Source organism: Ursus americanus, chromosome 1 (genome assembly GCF_024610735.1).
Source record: "Ursus americanus isolate L20-20 chromosome 1, mUrsAme1.1.p, whole genome shotgun sequence".
In the NCBI taxonomy this organism is placed as follows: Eukaryota; Metazoa; Chordata; class Mammalia; order Carnivora; family Ursidae; genus Ursus; species Ursus americanus.
Genome location: NC_142127.1, coordinates 90,149,101 through 90,171,539, shown reverse-complemented (window position 1 = coordinate 90,171,539; position 22,439 = coordinate 90,149,101). Strand labels below are relative to the sequence as shown.

Below are 22,439 nucleotides of genomic sequence, written 5' to 3'. Positions count from 1 at the left end.
CCAGGGCCCCTCCCCCCGGGAGCCCCCAGTGGTAAGGGAAATGGTTTCTACACTGCTCCTAATGCCCTTCACTAAAACTGTCCCCCCTCCCCATTGTAGAGCTCTTGAAGATGAGGGCTCATGGGACAACAGGGCTGCTTGGGCTGTCCACGGACGGAGGGCTAAGCGCGGGGCAGTTTCTGTTAGAAGAGATGAAGCAATAAGCCGCCTGAGTGACACACGGAAGGACCCCTCATGGCATCGGGAAGGGAAACAATTTTATTGATACCTGAGAAAAAGTGCAGGAGAAACATTCCTACTGACCATGTTGCCTGTCCCCTTGGGCCAGACCAGGCCAGGCGACTTCTCTCACCCCGCTCTTGTGCCGTGGGTCATCTGGGGCCTCGCTGACGAGCGCCCACAGGCCGGAGAAGTCTGCAGCCAGAGTCGGGGAAAGCTTCCGCAGCCATGGCTCCCGAGGCCAGGGCGGGGTCAGCCGGGAAGCCTCACCGATCAAGGTCTAGAGTCTCTTGGGTCACAGTCCGGAGTCCGATGGAAAACAGCTCCTCCCAGGGCTCCCGGATCCAGGCCAGCAGGGCCGTCAGCTGCTCCGGACACACAACACGAAGGGCCCAAAAGCTCTCCAGCCGGGACACCTGACAGAGCAAGTCGTAGTGACGGGAGACTCATGGAGGCCCCGCCACCCCTCCATGCCTCAAGGCCTGCTTCCTTCCCCAAACCTACGTCCCTCCACAGAAGACCCTGGCTTTGAGCTTTTTAAGCAGAACACTTACTGAAGCACTCCCCTCCCCCCACAGAAGGCCTCCACGTTTATTATCTTGTTTCTTTAATCCACCCTGTTTCCCAGAACGTAAGTTCTGGAGTCAACTCCAAGGAAGTGGTTGGAGTTCGATTCCTGGATCGACCACTTGTAACTCGGACAAACTGGTTAATGCCCCCAAGCCTCAGTTTCTCCATCTGTAAAAGGCCTAATGACAGTACGTCCTCCCACAGAGGCTGGGAAGAGCAGAGGGCTGGCACCTGGGGCCCAACCAGAAGCGAACTCCAAGCAGCAGCCCGTGCGTCCCTGAAGGCCTCGCAGCCAACAGCAGCTGGGCTCCAGGTCTGCGGGCTTCCACTGCCCACAGCTGCCGCCCTCTCTACCTGCTGCTCCCCCAAACCCAATGAGCCCCCCAGCTCCTCATGCCCTACTTCTCCATGTTCCCTCCACCACAACTGCCCATCGCAATTCCACACTGCCCCCCCCCACACGCTCACACACCTCGTCGTAGAAGACCAGCCGCAGGTCCCCCGGGGCCGTGCGATAAAGCAGCACGGAGCTCAAGCTGCTGAGAGGCCACTGCTCCCTGACACGCACAGAAGGGCCCAGCCCAGAGGGCAGGGACGTCTCAGAGGCTTCGCCCGATGCTGCTGGAAGAGCGGGCTCTGCCTGGGAGCCTACAGGGTTTTCCTCTAACAGGTACAGGGTGGACAGAGTCATCAACAGGGACACAGGGCAGGTCGCAGGGCCTGGACGGAAAGAGACAGGGCGAGGCCTGGAGTGGAAAGCCACACAGGAGCCCAGATGCCCAGGGCAGCCTCCCGGTGCCACTCGAGAGGGGTGAACCACACCCTGCCAAGGTCGTCACGGGGCAGCCTGTGCCCCTGGAGGCCAGGGCTCTCCTTTTTCCAAACTCCAGGCATCTCAAGCCTCCAAAACCTCTGAGGCCCAAGACAAAGGGCACGTGGCCCACACCCACCCCAGTGAGACAGATCCCCCGCCTCCTCTGACGGGATGAGCGGGAGCAGACCCAGAGCCAGCTCCACTTCACGCAAAGCCTGTCCCCCAAAGCAAAGGTCTCTGACTGAGGACCCAGGAAACCTGCTGGCCCCACCCAGAGACGCCAGAAGACCGAGGCTGTCACGCGGATGTGCCTGTGAGTGAGAGGAAGTCCAGATTCCAGAAACTGAAAATGCTACAAGGGCACAGACAGGCAATGGGGGTGCCTCGCCAGGGGCCTGGGCAAGACAGAGGACAGATGCCTCACCTTCCACCAGGAACACCCGAAGGTAGAAGAACAGGGGTGGCTCCGAGGAACAGTCTCTCTCCAGCAATGGCCTGGGGAGAAGGAGTGGTCGGCGTAGGAAATACCGAGCGGGCAGGGAGGAGGGGCCAGGGCGAGAGGCGTGGGCATGAGGACAGGCAGGCCCAGGCGCTCAGGGCCACCCGTGGCTGGGGCTTGTGGAGGGGGCCAGCTCCGAGAGGGGCTGTCTGGGCACCAACCGCGGCCTCGACCTCCTATCCACTCACCAGAGGTGGTGCTTCGGGGTCACCTCCTCCTCTCTGGCACGGACACTGCTCCTCCAGCTGGGGGGCAGAGCCTGTAAGACATCTGGACAGAGCCAGCCAGGGACAGGGAACCTCAGAGACTCCAACTCTTCTATCCCAACCTCTCCACCTCTCAAGGCCTTCCACTCTCCTGATTTCTAGATTTCAGAAACCTCCATAAGGGATGAGTCCCATTACCTGTCTGTCTCCACCGTGGCTGCCAGACGCGGGCTGCTGTGAGCCCTCGGCCCCCACCCGCCCTCCCCATACCCCCCTTCCCTCCCTCTTCCCTCTCTCACCAGTGAGCTCATCTAGAAAGGCCCGGCAATGCTTGGCATCTCGGGGCAGCAGGACGCAGCTGCCTGCGCCAGCAGCCCACTCCAGCCGCAGACTCTGTCCTGCCAGCCCCAGCTCGATGCCACTCAGGTCGTGCAGGGGAATGGCCAGGGTTGGCTGCAGCCAGCTAGCTGGAGGCCCACTGTGGAGAGGGAGGGCCAGAGTGGGGGCAAAGAGTGAGTGCCATTGAGACCCACAGGGAGCCCTGCCCCGTCCCTGGCAGCCCCACCCGCTCACCATATTTCCCCTGTCACTTTCAGCACATAGAGCCTGCGGTCAGACACCACCACAAGACACACAGACTCCCCAGGGTGGCCGGCCAACACCAGTGGCACCTAAGGGGAAGAGGAAGGCGATGAGAAAGAGGGGATGAGGGAGGCGGCTGCCCGGCTGAGAGCGGAGTCACCGTGGCAGACCCTCCCCACCACTCATGCGTCCAGCCTCGCCCACCACCCCCTGCACCCTGACACGCAGGCAGGCTCAGCGGGTTTCCCTACCTGGCAGCGTGCCCCCTTCGACCCACCCTCCACACTCTGCCGGACTACCATAAAACAAAACCAACTGCCACGCCCCTGCCTCCAGGGCTCCCGCGGCCCTTGGGATCAGGTCCAAACTCCCCGGCAGACACTTGAGGCTGCCCCTGAACTGGCCCCTGCCTGCCTCCTCAGACTCCTCCCAGGGCCCCTGTCCCTGCTGCCCCCCTGCTGCCCCAAGAGCAAGTTTTTCCCCACTAGCTAGTCCCTCTCAGGCCCCTGACACAGGCGCTGCTTCCTTTCCCCAGATCATCCTGGCCCCTCCTCGAGCACTCATCCTTCAAGACCTGGATCAGATCTTAGATCGGCTCTCCAAGACGGGGAGGCTCCATCACTCAGGCTGGATCCGATGCCTCAGCTGGATTCCAGCACTTTCCTATGTCACAGTTGTCGGGTTTCTCACACCAGAATATAAGACAGATGGCAAGACTGATTGACTCTAAATCCTAGCGTCTTGCACATGCTAGGTGCTCGCAGAGGGACCAGTAACACTGTGTACTTAGAGCAGTGACAGGAGGCCCCGTCTGAGCGCCAGGTGCTGTGCTCGGCAGCTTTCCGACCCTGGCGCTCACCGACGCTACCACACTCCATGAGGCGGGCATCGCTATCCCTGTGGCAGTGCCAGCGACAGGCTTCAACATCGAGGACCGTGTCCACAGCCACACTGAGAGCGACCGCGGGAGCTGAAACCGGCCGCCTGACCCGGTGCTTCCGGAGCCCCCATGCTGACACCGCTGGCTGCGGGGGACACAGCGGGCACTCTGGCCGGCGAGGGACACAGGGTAGCCCCAAGCTGGCACAGACCTTGATGCAGCACTGGAACTCCTCCTGCGCGTCGGCGAACACCTCGACATCCAGGAAGAGCCGGAGTCGGTGGTCCACAGAGCGGAGGCCGTGGCGCTCGGGGGCTGCGGGCGAGCAGTGGCCGTCAGCCTGCCCTTCCCACCACCGCGCTCTCACCCCCCCAAACATCACCTTGGTCTCATTTCACCTCTACTCACAGGGACTGAGACTCCAGCTATGACGATCTCGGAAGCCCGGCACCGGAGATGGGGCCCCATCAGGCCTGCCGCTGTGGTCACTGTGGTCAGGAGGGTCATGGACAGTGCTGGCCGTCTGCAAGGGAGCTGGCGATGGTTCGTCCTGTCTATGCTCCCTGTGGGTGGTTCCCAGGGACCGAGCCAGGAGAACCACATGATCACTACCACAGTTTGGACACACGGCAGGAGATTCTGGAAGGAAGGATGAGCACAGTCCCCGTGAACCCCCCCACAATGCCATAATCCCCCTCCACGCTCATCATGCTCCCCACCCCCCTCGGACTCACTTTGCCCGACTCATCTCTAGCTTCCTACTCTCCCCACCAGTCCCAACACCCCCCCCCCCACTTCCTGGGCAGGCCAGTTAACCAACCACTCTCCATCCCAGTGAGGAAGGAGCAAACCCAGCCCCACGGCCCACAACCTCCTCAAAATATACCCCACCTTCTTATTTCAGGCCTTCTCAGAGAGGACCAAACTCTGCCAGACCCTGCTCTGGTCCCCTCCCACACCCTGGGGCTGTCATGTGCTCGGAAGCTGCCCCAGCCACGACTGAAAGCCACGGATCAACGGATCAGGAAGGCAAGGTGCCAGGTCTGGGTCCAACTCCAGGATCCGTCACCTAATGGCTGTCATCTAAGCAATTATGACAAGTCACCTAAGCTCTCTGATTCTGGTTCCTCCTCTGTAATAAGGAGTGATGACAGTGCCTGTCCTGTAAGGTCGTCAGGATGGGTTAACGAATCAGGTAAAGGATCCAGGTCGGGGATTAGCAGCGAGAGAGAAAACACTCTTCGATCAGCTACAGTGGGCATATGCTGGGTCCTTTGACAAGAGAATCAAAACTCTCTGGAGCCCAAGTGGCAAATGAGGAAAGCAAGAACCCAAAAAATGACACACGCGGGGGGAGCCTGGGTGGCTCAGTGGGTTGAGCATCGGCTCTTGGTCTCTGCTCCGCACGGGTCGTGATCTCAGGGTCATGGGGATCAGCCCCTATCAGACTCCACAGCCAGCGCGGAGTTGGCTTGAGAGTCTGTCCCCCTCCTTCCCGTTCTGCCCTGCTCACACATACACGCTCTTGCACTCTCTCTCTCCAAACAAATAAATAAAAATCTTAAAAAAAAAAAATTGGGGCACGGCGCAGTCGGTTAAGCGTCTGCCTTTGGCTTGGGTCATGAACCCGGGGTCCAGAGACGGAGTCCCATGTCAGGCTCCCTGCTGAGCTGGGAGTTTGCTTCTCCCTCTGCCTGCTGTTCCCCCAGCTTGTGTGCTCGCCCTTGCTCTCTTTCTCTGTCAAATAAATATTTTTATAAAAACCTGACACACCCTGCCCAAGACTGAATGGCTGAGGCTAGTGGCGGCAGCTACCACTTACAGAGGACCTTTATGTGGTGCCGGACACTGTGCCTGGTGTCTTTTTGTCATAGTTAAATCTCCTAACAGTACAGAAAGTTCACACTCTTCTTTGTTCAGAAGAGGTAACCGAGACTCAAATAAAAGGAGTACACAGCACTTAGGAAATATCCAGTAATAATGACCCATCGAACGGACCTCAGGGGCCACGCGACCCTGTGCAGTACAGAAAGGTCTTGGAGGGAATGGGGGCTGGTTCCACTGCACACATTGTGCTTCTGGACTTCTGGGGAGGTTCAGGGTGGGGCATGGTAAAGGGTCTATTTTCTCAATAAAATTTAAACCCCTGATCCAGCTCCTGCTAAGAAGACAAAGTGGCTAATAAAAGTCATGCATTTCGGGGCTCCTGGGTGGCTCAGCCAGTTAAGCGTCTGCCTTCGGCTCAGGTCATGATCCCAGGGTCCTGGGATCTGGCCCCGTGTTGGGCTCCTTGCTCAGCAGGGAGCCTGCTTCTCCCTCTCCCTCTGCCTGCCATTCCCCCTGCTTGTGTTCTCTCTCTCTCTGTCAGGGAGAGAATTTTTTAAAGTCATACATTTCAATACAAACAGTATGAGAATGTCTCTTTTCTCTTTAGAGTTTTTAAAGACGTTGTTTCTGACTGATCTACAGTGGAAAAATCTCTCACTTCAAAGAACAGAGTGTGAAGCGATGCCATGAGGCACCACTTGATCTCAAGTAGTTTACAAGGTCAGTCAAGGCAGGATAACCTCAGCCAACTCGAAAAGCACCATACTCCACAGCCAAACATGCTCAGAGGACAGCACTACACGCGATACTGCAGTGAGGGCTCAGGAGCTTTCATGGAGTTTCTAAATATCAGCCAAAAGAGTGGAAAAAGCCTGCAGGTTATGAAAAAATAATGAGTATGTTTCAACAGTTACGGAGATTGTATTTCCTGACTTTTAGAGAGGAAAAAAAAAAGGATTTACTTTCTTCTTTTGTTCCTTGTCTTTTTTCTTTTTTTTTTTTTTGGTAAATGTATCAGGCAGACCATTTTATTTTTCCTCCAGACAGAAGAGTTGGTCCCCACTCCTTCCTTCCCTGGGGTTCCCCCTCTATATTCCCTCCCTCAAAGCCATGGCGTCTGAAAGGGTGGGAGTCCCACAGACAGGAAGGTCAAGGGCAAGGCACGTACCTGTCTTTTGGAACAGAGGCCTCCAGCCTTCCTCACTGTCTAACCCCAACCTGGGCTCCTCTGCTTTGAACTCATGACCACAACGCAGACACTGGAGTCTGTCCCTCAGTGGGTCTTTCGCTTTCCCAAGCTCACACTGAGCCGTGGTGGCTGCTGGGGTTAACACAGCAAGCAGCTCCTGAAACAGGGTGGGCCAGGAGCAGCTGTGAGCAGTGGACCCTGGCCCTCGGCCTTTCAGGCCTCCCCCAGTCCCCTGGGCCTCGCTCTAGGCCCCGTTACCTGGAGAGCTGCGTGGGCATCGGGCTCCAGCACCACATAGCGACGCAGCTGCCGGTCAGGGCAAATGTAGGAGAAGCGCAGAACAAGGACTGGGGCCCCGGGGAGCGTATCTGAGCCCTGCACACACAGAGGGCAACCAGGTAGAAAAAAAGGAAGGAGGGGATCAGAGAGATCTGGGTGATACTGACAGCACGGAAGAACACCGTAGCTCTGGACATCATGAAAATGCTCTTGCTGACATCCACACTCGAGCTCTGCAGCCCTACTCCTCAGCCCAGCCTTCCAAGCTGTCCTTCGCCCCCCACAGCTCCCCTGCTCTGCTCCAAGTGCCAATGAGAGACCGTGGGAAACTCGCGACCCAGCACCTGGCACCCAACAGCCACGCTGTCCGGGTCGGCTCCTGCAAAAAGCCCAGCACCTGTGCCAGGACCCCAAACGCCGTCGCTCACCTCGAGCGCCGCCTCGCTCTCGGTCTGAGGCTCGGGCTCCACCTCAGCTGCCTCCAGGCTCTGAAGCTCCAGCCGGGCCAGGGTGCGAGCTGCCTGGAGTTCCACCTCTAACAGGTGGCCAGAAGTGACCCGGAGAAAGCATTCCCTGCCCCGCACGCCCTCGGGCCCTTCCAGGGGACACACCAACATGGGGCGACACAGTTCCGCTGAGAAGAAACCAGGAGAGCAACCCTGTAAGAAGGGAGACGTATCCCCGACTCTGCCCTCCCGTCAGCTGGCCCTCCATCCAGAAGGATGCCGCCGCCCCAAGTCTGGGTTTTCCCAACTCCCCCAGATACACCACCAGCACCTGGCTCAGTCTCCCCAGCAGCCGCTGAATGAGCGCTCACTGCTCACCTTCCACTTCATCCCGCTCCTGCCCCTCCTCGTCCTCCTTTCCTTCTTCCTCTTGTCCCTGCTTCTTCACCTCCCCTTCCTGCAGGGGCTCCGGCAGGAGCTTCACCCCCTCTGCCGTGTCCCGCGGTGACTCCTTCTCTGGGGGCGGAGGTCCGGGCACAGACCCGGGGCTCAGGCGCAGGGTGCTGAGGGCAGGGGTCTTGGAGGTAGCCAGAACGGGGGTCCCAGAGGTCTCCAGGTGATTCCTATACTGCAGCCAGTCACAGCCAAACCGCTCCCGGAAGCTGTTCATGAGTTCAAGTTCCCGATGCTGCTGCACAAACCGCCCTGGGCCGTGGGGAGTGCGCCGCTTAGCGAGCCGCGCCCTCACCACGACCCGCAGCAACCCCAACTTCTTCTGCACCTGCTCATTGGGGTGAAGTAACAGGGTGTATGACGTGATGAGACTAAAGGCTTCCCCTCAGCGGCACGTCCCAAAGCGTATTCTGTGGAACACTGCTCATGAGCAAGCTGGAACCACACAGCAGACGCTGCTGGCGAGACTGGACATGCACGGGAGCGGACTGCAGGTCCAGGGATGTGCTGGGGCAGGGTGCCTAGTTAACTCTGGTTAGCTCAGCTTTTCCCATGAAATCCTTTCAGCAAGTGACGACCTTTTGACATCCTACACAATTCATGTTCCTTGAAAAACACTTTGGAAAATGCCGCCCGGGGCGGTCTCTTTTTTCATTAAACTAGAAAGAAAGAGGGACGCCTAAGACACTCTCTACAATGCTCTGCTCTACCTCAGACAGACTTCCTCTTACCGAAAAAACTGGGGCCGGAGCCTGAAGACAGGACTACGGAAAGGGCAGCTGGGGCCCAGCAGACTTACCAGCTGGGGAGGGGTCCAGGGTCCGGGGCTCTGGGTCTGTATCGCTGGGCTCTGAGATACTTGCTCGCCTCACACGGACTCGGCTCTGAAGGTGGACAGAGGACCGAGGCTCTGGGAGAGCCGGGGCCTCCCACCCTGCCGTCCGTGGCCACACTCCCAACTTTACCCAGAAAACCCCACCCACAAGCAAGGATGAGGCCTTGCTATTCCCAGCCCGTCCATAGGGATCCAACCCCAGGCACTGTTTACCTTAACCTTCCGGTGTGAGGGCTGGGCCATAACGCCCCCTGAGGAGATGCTGTCACTCAAGTCAGGGCCACCTGAGGTTTCAACAGTACTCCCCGCTGACCAGGGCAGAGGTGGGGCCGAGGAGCCAAGCCCTGAGGATGTGGAGGTCTGGCGTGTGACAACAGGAAGGAGAGCGAGGCTGGAGCCAGAGGTGCACTTCTGCCCTGCCTGGCTGGCCGCGGGATGGGCCCTCCTTTGTAGCTGCCCAGAAAGACCCCTACCCTGGGATCCCTGTCACGTCCTCCCAAACCAATCCGGGATGGCCTACTCCCGGCGCTCCCAGCATACTAACCTGAAAGTCAGTCAGTGACAAGACTTTCCCATCAAGAAGGAACTGAGCAAAGATAAAAGGGGAGGGGCGGTGTGGGTGGTGGAACGCCTGCCTGCCCACCCGCCCAGGGGAGCCCTCCTAGCCCCGCAGGGACCGGCAGGCTCAGCGCTGGGGAGCAGCCTAACAAGCAAGGAGTCTGGGGCTGTGGCCCGTCACCCAGGGCTGGGGTGGGGGGCAGACGAGGGGGCGGGGGGGGGGGGACAGGCAGGACAGAGAAAGCAGAGCAGACAGGAGAAGATCGAGAAGATCGCTCACGCCGGCTGCAGCGTCCCTGGCACGGGGCGATAAGTACTGGGCAGTGGCCGCTCGGTGCGCCGGGTGGAACCACAGAGGGTTGCCCTCCAGGTAAAGCTGAAGGGCAGGAAGAGGAGACTGAGATGGGCCTCGGACCTCCCTGTGTGAGGAAGGGCACTCACCAAAACAGCCTGGGAGGGAGGGAGAGGCGCAGAGCCGGCCCCCAGGTCCTGGAAGCACTCGAGACTCAGGACGCACCTTGCGGAGCTCGGCCAGCAGCCACAGCGGCGCCAGCTCCCGGTGGCCTTCCAGCAGGTTGTATGCCACGTCCAGGTGCCGCAGCCTCCTCAGCTGCTCCAGGCCTGGGGTGGAGGCGAGCAGGGAGGAAAGGCATGTATGTATGGGGGTGGGGGGGGTAGAGCAGAAAGACCAGCCTGGGCACCTCAGATCTACCCGGAGCCCCACCTGAGGCTCTGGAGGCATGCGGGTCCCAGGCTGAGTCTCACACTGCCTCTCTACCCCTCCAAGCTCGCCCCACCCTCTCCCACCCCCGGCCCCCCACCTCCCTCCCCACACTCCCCACTCACCCTGCAGGCTCTGGAGCTCATTGCCTCGCAGGATCAGGGTCCCCAGAGCCGCACCCGAGGGTCCCATTCTCGGCACCAAACGCAGGTGGTTATAGGAGATGTCCAGATGGTAGAGCTCAGACAAGTCCTGAGAGGGGGTGGTGACAAAGATTCTCTCCTTGACCAGACTCTCGCCAGGCTTCTCTGAGCCTTCTTTTCAAATAGACCTCAACCTCGGCCTATAAAGACTGCATACTTTCCACACAACTGAGTTCATCCCATCCTCCACACACACACACCCCCAAACATTAACAGAGTTGAACAAATCCTAGCATAGTTCCTGATAGCTCACAGTCACATCCTTGGGAAGACAATGCCAGCCCCCTTACCTTCCCTCCTAGAAAAATCCGAGGCTGCCAAGAGAATTTAGTTTGTTCCAGCCAACAGCTGAAGACAGAGCCCCTGTCTCCCAGCCTCTGTAGGAAGGTAGGAGGCTAATTCTGGCAAGCGCCAGCCAGCAAACCCAGACCCTGACAGATTTCATATGGACCAACCCCCGCTTCCTGCTTTTTGTAAATTTCCACTTCCTTGACTTCAGAGGAAACTGACAGTTCGGTCAAGGAGAGAATCTGCTCAAGCCCCTGCCTTCTCACGCCCAGTCCCTCACTCTCCCTTGAAAACACCCATTGATCTCTGCACAAATTGGATTTGAATTTAGTTCATGCTGAAGTTTATTACAAATTAAAATGGTTTCACTACTGATTACATACCATGATAGCTCATTACTACCATAATAGCATATTACGGACTAAAATCTGCTCTCACCACAGTAACTACTGTCCAACTTCATCTCTGACAATGAGACTTAGGAGAAGCTTCTTCACCATCATCCCCAAGCTACCTTTTCTGAGCTAACATCACACAACCTCCATGACCACTCTAATACTACAAAAGCAGGCACTCCTAGGATTTCTGCTTGACAAGTTGAGGAACTCAAAGGTCAGTTTGCCCCAAGTCACACAAGGATTAGGAATTGAGATGGGAACACTGGCTTCTGTTATGCTACAGCCAGAGATCCCAAAGAGTACTGCCTCCAGGATGTAGCCCTACCTGCGGGAGGGTGGGGGACAGGAGTCAGGTGGGAGCAAAACCAGGTCCAAGAAAGAGGGTCAGAGTGGAACTGTCAGAGACCCGAGTGGTGCCAGGTCCAAGCAGCCTGCTTACACTCACCGTCAGGAAGCCCTCACAGTCCTGAACTTGATTGTGGCTCAGATTCAAGAAGCGCAGAGCTGACAAGAGACGCTGGGCGGGGGGGGGGGGGGGGGGAGCAGAGAATCAGACACCTCCAGGCAGCCAGCCGGCCCTCCTCCCTAAGCGCCCCCCCCCCCGTCTTTTCCCAACACCCCTTCCCTCAGAGGCACTCACCAGGGAGCTGTCTAAGGAAGTCAGTGCATTGTAGCTGAAGTTGGCAGACAGCAGAGCCAGCCAGGGCAGGGCAGAGCAGAGGTCACCACCGCAGGCTGAGAGGAGCTCCTGAGACGGGGGTGCTCCATTACCCCCGCTGTCCCCTCCTCCCTGCTCCAAGCCATTGTCCCCCAGCTATTCCTTCGTTCTTTACATACTAAGCTTGGTCTGCAGAGATAGACTGAAAACAAGCCCAGGGCCCTGCCCCCAGGAATCTGTTGTGGGGAGAATGGGGAGAGGGACATGAGAATATCGAATACAAGATGGTAGGTGTGACCATAAACATACAGACAGGTACACGGCGCTACGGAAGTACAGCAGAGGGGCAAGGACACTGTCTGAAGGGAAGCGGGAAGCAGGGAAGGCTGCACAGAAGAGAGACCCGCAGAGCTTGGTCGTCTCGGTCCCTGAAAACCCTCCCCCCCCCTTACCTCTAGTGCCTGGATGCTCCTGCTGCAAGTCAAGGTCTCCAGCTGGGAGTAGATGCCACCGAGGCCACGGAGGCAATGGAGAGGGACACCTCGGAGCTGAGGGGGAGGGAGGCAGGGAGCGAGACAGACAGAATGTCACAAAAGACTGAGGCTTCACCTCCCTTCCTCCTTCCATGGGAAGGGAAAAGATGACAAATCCAGCTATGGTTCAGGGAAGCGTTAAGTGGAAGAGATGAATGCCATGTTACCGCAGAGCAGTGGACACACTCAGCCCTGGCCCACCCACCAAAGGGGGCCAGCTCTTTCCCCGTTCCCAAAAAGTTGTCACAAACTGGGTTTCATGTGCCAGCAACCCCCAACACTCCATACCTCCAGCTGCCGAAGGGACTTGAAGGGAAAAATCTTGATGGGTCCGGGGAGGCCAGAACCAGGGACGTGGACCAGCTAAAAGAAAACACCTCATATCACTGAGGCCAGCACATCTCCCTCTCCTTGGCCTCTCCTCCTTCACAGCCACCCACAGCTCTCACACCTTCTCGATCTGGGCCCTGCAGACTTCTTGCACCTGTGCCCCCCCCCCCAGCTCTTGGGCTCTTTGTACATCCTACTCCATTCCCACCGCAGGACCTTGAGCGAAAGAGTTTTCTGCAGCACATCGAAGAGGAACTGAAGCTGGAGGATGGCAGGGGAGTCGGCGGGGTGAGAGGGCAGAGCCACAAAGCCTGTCTGGCCAGGGCCCCATGGCCCCAGGTGCAGCTCGAATACGTGGTTCAGCTGCTGCAGGGTGGCGGTCAAGAGGCTCAGTGTGCTACAGCCAGACAGGACCACGTCACCTGCAGGGAAAGGGGCAGACAGGAAGGAGAACAAATAACAAAGGGGTCTTTCCCTTTGTTCTGAGACTCTGTGACCCCAGGATACACCCACTCCAATCCATATTGTAGATCTCCCACTGCTGGGCTCATACTCGCTCCTCCCTGCTCAGAAGTCTTCAACAGCTGCCCGCTATCTTCGCAAAAAGTCCTAACTCTTCAGTCTGATGATAGGAGTTTGCGTTCACTAAACCCAACCAACTTTTCCAAATTTCCTTTCACCATCTGCTCAAGAGTCCAGTCTACTCACAGTGCTGGGCATACAGTCAGCTTGGTTCACAGATTCCCCATTTTCTGGTACACTCCGTCCCACTCCACCCAGTTCGAGACCTTCCTCCTCCAAGCAGGCTTCTCAATGTGTACCACTGCTGCCCCTTTACACTGTAATCACTCATTTTACATAAAAGCTGGTTGGGTGTTTCACCTTTTTTTTTTAAGTAAACTCTTCACCCAACATGGGACTCAAACCCACAAGCCCGAGATCAAGAGTTGCGTGCTCCACCGCTGAACCAGCCCAACGCCCCACGTATTTCATCTTTACTTCTCTTTCTCATCACAGCAGTAATACGGGCACTTACAGAAACTTTTAAACCATCCCAAAATGCTTATCATAGAAAGAATAACCACTCAGTATAATACTGAGGTATTATTCTCATCTCCGTGTTAAAACTGCTCTATGTGGAAGGAACCAAGATGCCCTTCAACAGATGAATGGATTAAAAAGATGTGGTCCACTGATACAATGGAATATTACTCAGCCATCAGAAAGGATGAATACCCACCATTTGCATCACCATGGATGGAACTAGAGGGGATTATGCTAAGTGAAATAAGTCAAGCAGAGAAAGACAATTATCATATGGTCTCACTCATATGTGGAACATAAGCAACAGCACAAAGAACCATAGGGGAAGGGAGGGAAATATGAAGGGGGAGAAATAAGAGAGGGAGACGAACTATGAGAGACTATGGACCCCGGGAAACAAACTGAGGGTTTCAGAAGGGAGGAAGGTGGGGGGAGGGGGTACCAGGGTGATGGGTATTAAGGAGGGCATGTGTTGTGATGAGCAGTGGGTGTTATACGCAACTAATGAATCACTGAACACTACATCAAAAACTGATGATGTACCATAGAGTGGCTAACTGAACATAATAAAAAAAAAAAAACTGCTCTCTCTAATGAGACTGTCATCCTTGAGCACATCTTTTGATCACCTCGGTACCCATTGCTGCACCTAAAAAGTATAGCTATGAGGTAGGCATGGAAAAATATTTTTCTTACCAGTTTTTTTTTAAAAGATGTTGCAAAGATATTACAGAGAGGTACCCTATATCCTTCACCCAGTTTCCCCCAACGTTTACATTTTATGTAAATATGATACAATATCAAAGTCAGGAAACTGACATAGTTCTATGCCACTTTTTGGTCACTGGTGTGGATTCCTGTAACCAACATCACCATCAAGATACAAAACTATTCCATCACCATAAAAATCTCTTGCCAGCTCTTATAGTCCCACACACCATCATCCCTAACCCTTGGAGTACCAGGTCAGATTTGTGCTGAACAAACTGATAAATCCTGCAACCTTGCATGACAGATGTTCCATGTGCTAGACACTAAGGATAGATGCAGACAGGGTTCAAAGACTCTTCCCACCCTCAAAGAGCTTCCTATGGAGAAGAGATAAAACATGTACATGGTTAATAAAATAAGCCAGAAAGTAAAACTGCTCTAAAGAAAGACTCCACAAACACCACCAATGGGAGTACTGAGTACAGAGTGCCGGCAGGCAGCTAATATTAACCGGGTGGTATGTGGCAGACAACTTTGCTACCTCATTTAAACTTCACTGGAATCTCCTAAAGAGAAGCATTACTGACCACCCCTTAAGGAGATGGAAACTGGGGCTTGGAGAAGAACACTGATTGAGCTTATATAGATGGAAGGAAGTTGCTACTTTTGTCTGATCTCAAATCAAGGCTTCTTCTACCACAACTAACATCAACCACACGTTGAACAACCACTGTGGCTCCACCATGCCCAGGCACGGACAGAAGAAATTGTAGTAACAATAGCTACCAGTTTTTTTTTTTTAAGATTTTATTCATTTATTTGACAGAGACAGCCAGTGAGAGAGGGAACACAAGCAGGGGGAGTGGAAGAGGAAGAAGCAGGCTCCCAGCGGAGGAGCCTGATGTGGGGCTCGATCCCAGATCGCCGGGATCACGCCCTGAGCCGAAGGCAGGCGCCCAACGACTGCGCTACCCAGGCGCCCCAACAGCTACCAGTTTTGAGCTCTTACATATTATGTCCTAAATGCTTTACGTGGGTTAAAATTAATCCCCACAACAACCTTTTGAGTTAAGTACAATCGTTATGCCATTTTCCTGCTGTGGAAAGCTGAAGCTCAGAAAACTTAAACAACTTCGCCACGTTTGAAAGAGTTGGGATTCCAACCCAAGTGAATCTGACTCCAAATCTCGTGCTTTTAACTATACTAAGTGCCTTGCCACAGAGCAATGATTATGCCAGTCCCGGCTCTCCAGAGGCTTACAGCCAAGTAAAGATCACTTTCCTCTGAGAGTATCAGAGAACGCATGGAGTAAGTGGCACTGGTCTCGAAGGATGGCTAAGGTTTGAAATGTCAAAAACAAAGGACCCTGTAAGCAACGGGACCAGAGAGAATAAACTTCGGCGGAGTATAAAAAAAAAAAAAAAGTGAATTGACGCCTGAACCCTCGTAACTTTAAACAGCTGTAATTCTATCATTCCCAAGGGGGTAGTGTCTCCGGAAGGCAGGGTGCACCCCCACCTTGCCCCAGCCCCCGATCAACCGTGTATCCACTCACCCGACTCCCGCAGCAGCCCCGCGAGCTTCCACACCAAGGAGTCCCGCTGGGCGGTCGTCATGGCCACGGGACGCTGGGGGCGGAGCCTGAGAAAAGAGGAAGCGGAAGAGCCTCAGGTGGGTGGTGGTACCAAAAGCCCACGACGTTCGCGCAAACCGAGGACTCGCGGGGAGAAAGAAGTAAGAAAGAGGGCCAGGAAAAGCGTCCTCCCGGATACCCTTCCGAGGAGCGTAAGGCCTGGCCACCGAGACTGACCTCCTGTGCGCTCCTCCCACCAGCTCTACAGTCCGACGCCTATCAATAATGGCAAGGAAGTCCCGCCCCGGAAGGAAGGCGGGCAGGCGGGACAACCGGAAAGCACGCCTGCGCTGCCGGAAGCCACGGCCTAAGTCGTGCTTACGTGTCGGACGGGGGTGGGGACGGCTTGGTGCGGAGGGGGCGGTCCCTTGGTGGTCGGACCTGCGGGGGGCTTGGACCCCAGCCCAAAGCTGGGCCTCTCCATCCTGGCCCCCACCCCCGCCCTGCTTGTGCGCCCCGCTCAGCATGGGTCTCCCGTTCGGCTCGCCAGGGCCCCTCCAGGCCTGTGAGGAAAACCTGACTCGTTATTTGCAGACGGGGTGGGGAAGCACAGTTTGGGTAAATGGAATTTTCTCTAAGTGAGGAAAGGACTTGGCCAAAGCGAACATTCGTTTTCGAATTAGAGGAAAGCGTGTTCGCCATATGAAGTTTTTTGGTATCTGCTGAAAGAGCTGGGGCTTGCCAAGATGCCACCTCTGGAGTTACTTTGGACACTCTTTCCTTAATGCTTCTCCAAACTCATTGCTCTTTTTTCCTTCGCTAGTGTCAGACTCACATTGCAATTGGTAATGCCTCACGTGTATCCAGTCTTTTGCTTTTACTGTGTTTCTTTTTAATAACCCCTGAACCTAAAAATTGTTTTTTTTTTAATATTTTTATTATATTATGTTAGTCACCATACAGTACATCCCTGGTTTTTGATGTAAAGTTTGATGATTCATTAGCTGCGTATAACACCCAGTGCACCATGCAATACGTGCCCTCCTTACTACCCATCACAAGCCTATCCCATTCCCCCACCCCCTCCCCTCTGAAGCCCTCAGTTTGTCTAAGAAACAAACTGAAGGTCTACCCTCTTGAAGAGAAAAATATTGAAGGATTCATGGACATACTTTGATCACACTCCAAAATTTTGAAAACTGTATAGGTAGATTTGAAATTGTTCACCAATATAGATTTTTAAACAGTAAGATAAAGTTCACAATCAAAACAGGCCCTGGATATTTCATTCTATTTGGAATTATTGAAAGCTTCTAGTTGAGCGTTGGCTGCCTTTATACTGTAACAATTGAATCTCAGGTAGGTTTTCGTAAGAATCTTTGCATTGTAGAGCTTCCAGAGAATGAACCTAAAAATTGTTATGCCGGGTTTGAAAATGAGAAAGCAGGTTCACCGGGGCTAGGTTACCTGCGAAGGTCGTTCAATTAGTAACCAATTTCATCAAGACTGCCAAAGTTTCCTGGTTCCAAGTTTCTTGTGGTAGCTGTTTCACCTGGCTCCCTGTCAAAAAAGGACGTCAACTACTGAACTAGATTAAGTAAAGAAAAACGTCTTTTAACAGAATTTGGTTTTCAAGGAGAGGTGTTTTTTTTTTTTTAATAGGTGCCTTTTCTGCAGAGGGAAATCAAAATGAATCATATGCCACTTGAGGGTGGAAATATGTTATCTTTATCTCAAGTTCCAAAATTTTAAGGATCTTATTCTCTACAGCCAAAATATTTTAAATGGCAATTTATGTCCCTAAACCACACAATTTAGCGTTTATGGGTTATTATGTGATCTGAGCCAAAATGAAGTAATTGGAAGCACATCATGAACAGCAAAGCAGTAGGGGTTCAGTATATTTTTGTTGCATTATTAATCCCAGAGCAGTGATGATTGTCAGTCTCTGTTTATCAGTCACCTGGAACTAGGAAGGGAGGGTTCTCCCATACCCTTTCTGCCAACTCTAACCCTCCTAGGCAAGAAGAGACAGATTGTTTTGAAATTCCTGACATTACGGAGCTGGAGCTTCGAAATCTGTTTCAGGAGTGTCTCCCCAACCCGCTGATTCTGAGAACTGCGCCATATATATTCTGAGAATTGCTCCATTCATATGGATAGACCCTGTAGCCAGATTTGCTCTGCCTCGCTTTGCTTCCCAGAAATGTGAAAGCGGGACAAAGAGAGCAGCAAAGAAAGCTATAAACTACAGAGAAAGAGAGAGGAAAACATCTACTCAGAGAAGCAGCACACAGAGAGAGACTAAATAGTTCTTGTTTCCAGGGCCTCTTGTGAGGCCCACTCCCCCTTCTGCCCTCAGGCTGCAGAGGAGGCCTTGGCCACCTTCCAAAGAATTCCCACCCAACTGTTTTTTGTTTTTTGGGGTTTTTTTGCCTAAGTTAGAGTATATCTCTGTAAATTGCTACCATAAGAACCTTGACTAAGACAAAACCTTTAAAAAAAAAAAAAGGCTGAAATGGGGGGGGGGGAAAGATCCCATTTGCTGAAACGGGGAAAAAAATATATACCTGGAACTTTTTGAGAAATATATGAAGGAAACCAGAGAACTTTAAGGACATTAAAAATGACCCAAATAAATGAAAAGTTAACATGTTTCTGATGAGAAGATTTGATATTATAATGATGTCAATTTAATGCCATTTCCATCAAAATCCCGATGGGGAGGTTTTGGAACTTAACAAGTTGATTCTGAAATTCCTCCGGAAGACTCATGAGCACAGCCAAAACATTTTGAGGGAAAAAAAGAATAAGAGGCACTAATAGGGGCCTTGGACTAGCAGTAGCAAAATGTCCTGTAGAGAAAGCGGCAGTAACCACAGAGGCATGATACTGACAAAGAGGTAGACAAAAATGGTTAGATCGATAGAGCACAATACAGAAATAACCATGATTACACGGATTTTTTTTTTTGCTATACGTGATAAATTGACTTAATGATGTAAATGATGAGTTGTTCAATAGTTTGAGGACAATGAGCTGTCCTAAAATCAGAAATGCTCAGCTGCACTTTCCAAGCATATGACTAAAACCTCCCAGCACAGCACTGGATCTGGTATTTAAAAGGTACAGCTCATCCAACTCGGGCTTCACTGCTATGTTAATTGTGTGAGGAGAGCAGTGAATTGTAAGCAGCTGCCACTGGTAGCACCACCCCCCCCACACACACACACCTTTAATTTCCCTGGGGTAGCCTCTGCAAAATGCTCGTGATCAAAGGGGTAAGGAAAGGTGAGCTGGTTACCAGCTTAGGCAGCCGGGGTGGAGTTCTAGAAGGGAGGAAAGAGTCTTCATACAAGAATGACAAAGTCAGAGGCGCCTGGGTGGCTCAGTTGAGTGTCCGACTCTTGATTTGGGCTCAGGTCATGATCTCGGGGGTTGTGCGATCCAGCCCCTCCTTGGGCTCCAAGCTTGGCACAGAGTCTGCTTGAGATTCTCTCTCCCTCTTCTCCCTGCCCCCCCACCCCCCCCCCACATTGGCACTCTTTCCCTCCCTCTCCCTCTCTCTCTAAAATAAATGAATAAAATCTTAAAAAAAAAAATTGACAAAGTCAGCTACCAGAGAATACAGACCTCAGAGTCCTGGTCCCTCTTGTTTCTGATACCTTTGGAGCAGGCAGGCCCCAAGACTGTTGCCCACAGGGGAACAGAAGTAACAGTTCATTGTTAGGACATGAGCCATTGTCCTAGATCTGGACCTCACTGTTGTGGTGCTCCAGCCTCCTGCAGCAAATCAGATGATGGAGACCTAAGGATTTCTCCAGAACGAAAAGTTCACACTTGAGATTGAGTTGTGGGTAAGGAGGGTGAAATCGGATGATCTACTTGTTTCATTAACTAGGTATCTTCATGGAGTGGGAAAGGGGGGCAAATGGAAGAGAATGAAGAGGTGTGAATATCACCTGCAAAAACAGAGTTGTGGTAAAGGAGTTTTTGCTCAAGGGGTGTCCATGTGCCTGGCACAGACAGCCCCAGGACCCAGTAGTCAGAGGCAGTTCTTGCTACATAAGTTACCACACATTGATTCTCTTGGCACTGCTACCAGACCTAGCCACAAAAGACTGCCCAGGAATTGGCCCGGTTACCAGAGTCAAACATATGGAACAAATCAGCAGCATTACAGGAGGTCTGGCATGAGAACGCCGCGTTAGACCGTGACCAAGCGAGCCCATCAGAGCCTGGTTCCAGGCAAGACTGAACACAAGGCCCGTGAAGGGAAAGCCAGAGAAGCAGAAGCAAAGCGAAGCTCGGGATTAAAGAAGCCAGGGCCTGAAAACGGCTGCCTGAAAAGGGAACAACAAAATGACAATATCGCAGTGACCCAGCAATAGCTCGGAAAGCCCAGCCTGGGGGATTTCACAGTTCTGCAGAAAATGAACGGAGGGAGTCCCTGAGTGGCTTTATAGTAAACCCAAGGTCGCTTGAGAGTGCCTTTAATTCTTTTCATTGTCTCTCCTGGAAACCGCTGGGATCCCATGGGAAAGGGTTTCAGAAGAGCTGTAAGAAAAATGGGAACCTTGTGGTTAAAAGAACCAAAAAGCTACATCCCTCATTCAAACTGCTTGGGAAAGCACAGAAGCCAGCTAGGGAATGGGGAATGGAGGCAGCTGGGAGAAGAGAGGAAAGCAGGCAGGATCCTGGAGAGGAAGAAAACGTTCGTCTCAGGCATAAACCCCCAGAAGGCCCGTGGGCCAAGTCGGCTACATATGTGACACGTGTGTCCTCCATCGCAATTCTTCCTGCACACAGGGCTGGAGAGGGGAGGGCCCTGGTCCACAGCAGGGGAGGGCCTGCAAGTGCAAGGGCGTAAGACCTGCAGTGGGGGACAAGGAAAGCCAAGAAAAGTGAAATCAAAGGGCTTCGGGTCTCCAGGGCCTAGGAAAGGGGAAGGCACCAGCTACTTTGCAATCTCAGAGCCTGTGTCGAACTTCAAAAAGGGAGAGCAGCCTTTCACTCTCTCATTCGTTCCACAAATATTGACGGAGCCCTGACCGTGTGCCAGAGCCTTTGCTGGATTCCTGGTAAATAAAGGACACAACAGTGTGGCTCTTGTTCTCAAGAAGCTGGCAGTGAGAGGGAAGGACAGACATCAACAATTACGTTTCAACATTGCGTTCACTTCCTATGGCTGTTGTAACAAATCACAGCCAGTTCAGCTGCTTAAGACAGCCGGCATATGTAACCTTGCAGTTGTGAAGGTCAGCAGTCCAAAAGGGATCTCAGTGGGCTAAAGGAAAGGTGTGGGCGGGGCTGTGCTCCCTTCTGGAGGATCCAGAGGAGAATCTATTTCTTGTCTTTTCCAGCTTAAAGAGGCTGCCCACTTTCCTGGCCCCTTCTATCTTCACCGCCAGCAATGGCCAATTGGGTTTTTCATCACATCAATCCCCCTGACACTAACTCTTCTTCCTCCCTGTTCCACATTTAAGGACCCTTGTGATTACATTGAGCCCACCCAGATAATCCAGGCTAATCTCCATATTGTAAGGCCAGCTGACTGGCAACTTTAATTCCATCTGCCATCTGAATTCTCCCTTGGTATCTAGCATAACAGGTTCCAGGGATTAGGACACAGACATCTTGGGGGAAGGGAGGAGGCCATTATTCTGCCTACCGTCAACATGGATGCGTGTTATGGTAGAGATAGTGCTATGGGAGATGGTTCCAGTCCCAGATTGCAAACGGAATACAAGCTGTAGCTTTTCCCTCCCTTCCCAAGTGGTTGGAAATGAAAACACAAAAGATATAAAATTAAGTAACATAGGGTTGCCTGGCTGGCTCAATCGGTAGAGCATATGACTCTTGATCTCTGAGGTTGTAAATTCGAGCCCCACGTTGGGTGTAGAGATTACTTAAAAATAAAATCTTTAAGGAGCTACCGAGGGTCTAGGTCCAGGCAGCCAAAGAGTGTGGTAGGTAACGGTCGTCAGCGCAAGGGTCATTTCGTAGCTGGGAAGGGACTGCCCTCGCCTGTGGTGATGGTGGTTAGCAAGACGAACAAAGACGTGCAGATGGGAGCAGCGATTAACCAAAAGCTGATAGAAACTGGAGAAAAAGAAAGCCTCAAAGAGTGGCTGAGAGCTAAATTAATTGAATGTGGCTGGAAGGACCAGTTGAAGACGCGCTATAAAGAGGTAATTAAAGAAAAAGGACTAGAACACGTTACTGTTGATGACTTGGTGGCTGAAATCACGCCAAAAGGCAGAGCCCTGGTACCTGACAGTGTAAAGAAGGAGCTCCTACAAAGAATAAGAACATTCCTTGCTCAGCATGCCAGTCTCTAAGATTGAATTAGATTGTGTTGTTTTGTGGTTTTATTTCTGAAAGTAAAACTTGCCACAAGTTAGGAATCGACTTCCCAAAATAAAATCCTTTTTTGTATGATGGTATACAGTTTTCAGTAATGATGTATACATTGTATTGATTTTTTCCCCTAAATGTGTTATTTTAATAAATATCTCATAAATGGGAAAAAATTAAAAAATAAAAATAAAATCTTTAAAAATAAGTAATATAAATGCATAATCACCCTGGGCAACAAGGAGAGCCCTTGGTGGATCAGAAA

The 22,439-nt window shown here is 53.0% G+C and overlaps 1 protein-coding gene and 1 pseudogene across 4 annotated transcripts in view; one reads left to right on the top strand and one right to left on the bottom strand.

Moving 5' to 3' along the window:
• Positions 1-240: 240 nt before the first annotated feature.
• STK11IP (serine/threonine kinase 11 interacting protein) overlaps positions 241-22,439 on the bottom strand; it is a 38,103-nt gene continuing 15,904 nt past the window's right edge. For 2 of the 4 annotated variants that reach the window (XM_087863856.1, XM_087863861.1), the window contains 24 exons: positions 15,800-15,885; positions 12,705-12,910; positions 12,447-12,521; positions 12,078-12,173; positions 11,608-11,715; positions 11,413-11,484; positions 10,204-10,330; positions 9,875-9,978; positions 9,638-9,733; positions 9,344-9,385; positions 9,013-9,159; positions 8,764-8,848; positions 7,890-8,216; positions 7,494-7,699; positions 7,045-7,161; positions 6,766-6,943; positions 4,179-4,409; positions 3,982-4,085; positions 2,882-2,979; positions 2,608-2,786; positions 2,291-2,372; positions 2,028-2,098; positions 1,262-1,509; positions 241-635 (listed from right to left, as the gene is read on the bottom strand). In XM_087863856.1, the coding sequence (XP_087719982.1) occupies positions 486-635; positions 1,262-1,509; positions 2,028-2,098; positions 2,291-2,372; positions 2,608-2,786; positions 2,882-2,979; positions 3,982-4,085; positions 4,179-4,409; positions 6,766-6,943; positions 7,045-7,161; positions 7,494-7,699; positions 7,890-8,216; positions 8,764-8,848; positions 9,013-9,159; positions 9,344-9,385; positions 9,638-9,733; positions 9,875-9,978; positions 10,204-10,330; positions 11,413-11,484; positions 11,608-11,715; positions 12,078-12,173; positions 12,447-12,521; positions 12,705-12,910; positions 15,800-15,860 (3,210 nt within the window). In that variant the 5' untranslated portion in view covers positions 15,861-15,885 and the 3' untranslated portion in view covers positions 241-485. Of the gene's footprint in view, positions 636-1,261; positions 1,510-2,027; positions 2,099-2,290; positions 2,373-2,607; positions 2,787-2,881; positions 2,980-3,981; positions 4,086-4,178; positions 4,410-6,765; positions 6,944-7,044; positions 7,162-7,493; positions 7,700-7,889; positions 8,217-8,763; positions 8,849-9,012; positions 9,160-9,343; positions 9,386-9,637; positions 9,734-9,874; positions 9,979-10,203; positions 10,331-11,412; positions 11,485-11,607; positions 11,716-12,077; positions 12,174-12,446; positions 12,522-12,704; positions 12,911-15,799; positions 15,886-16,054; positions 16,264-17,284; positions 18,314-22,439 lie in introns of those variants that run through there. The other 2 variants (XM_087863869.1, XM_087863853.1) reach the window with 2 other exon arrangements.
• LOC123779426 (transcription and mRNA export factor ENY2 pseudogene) lies at positions 21,838-22,311 on the top strand (annotated as a pseudogene).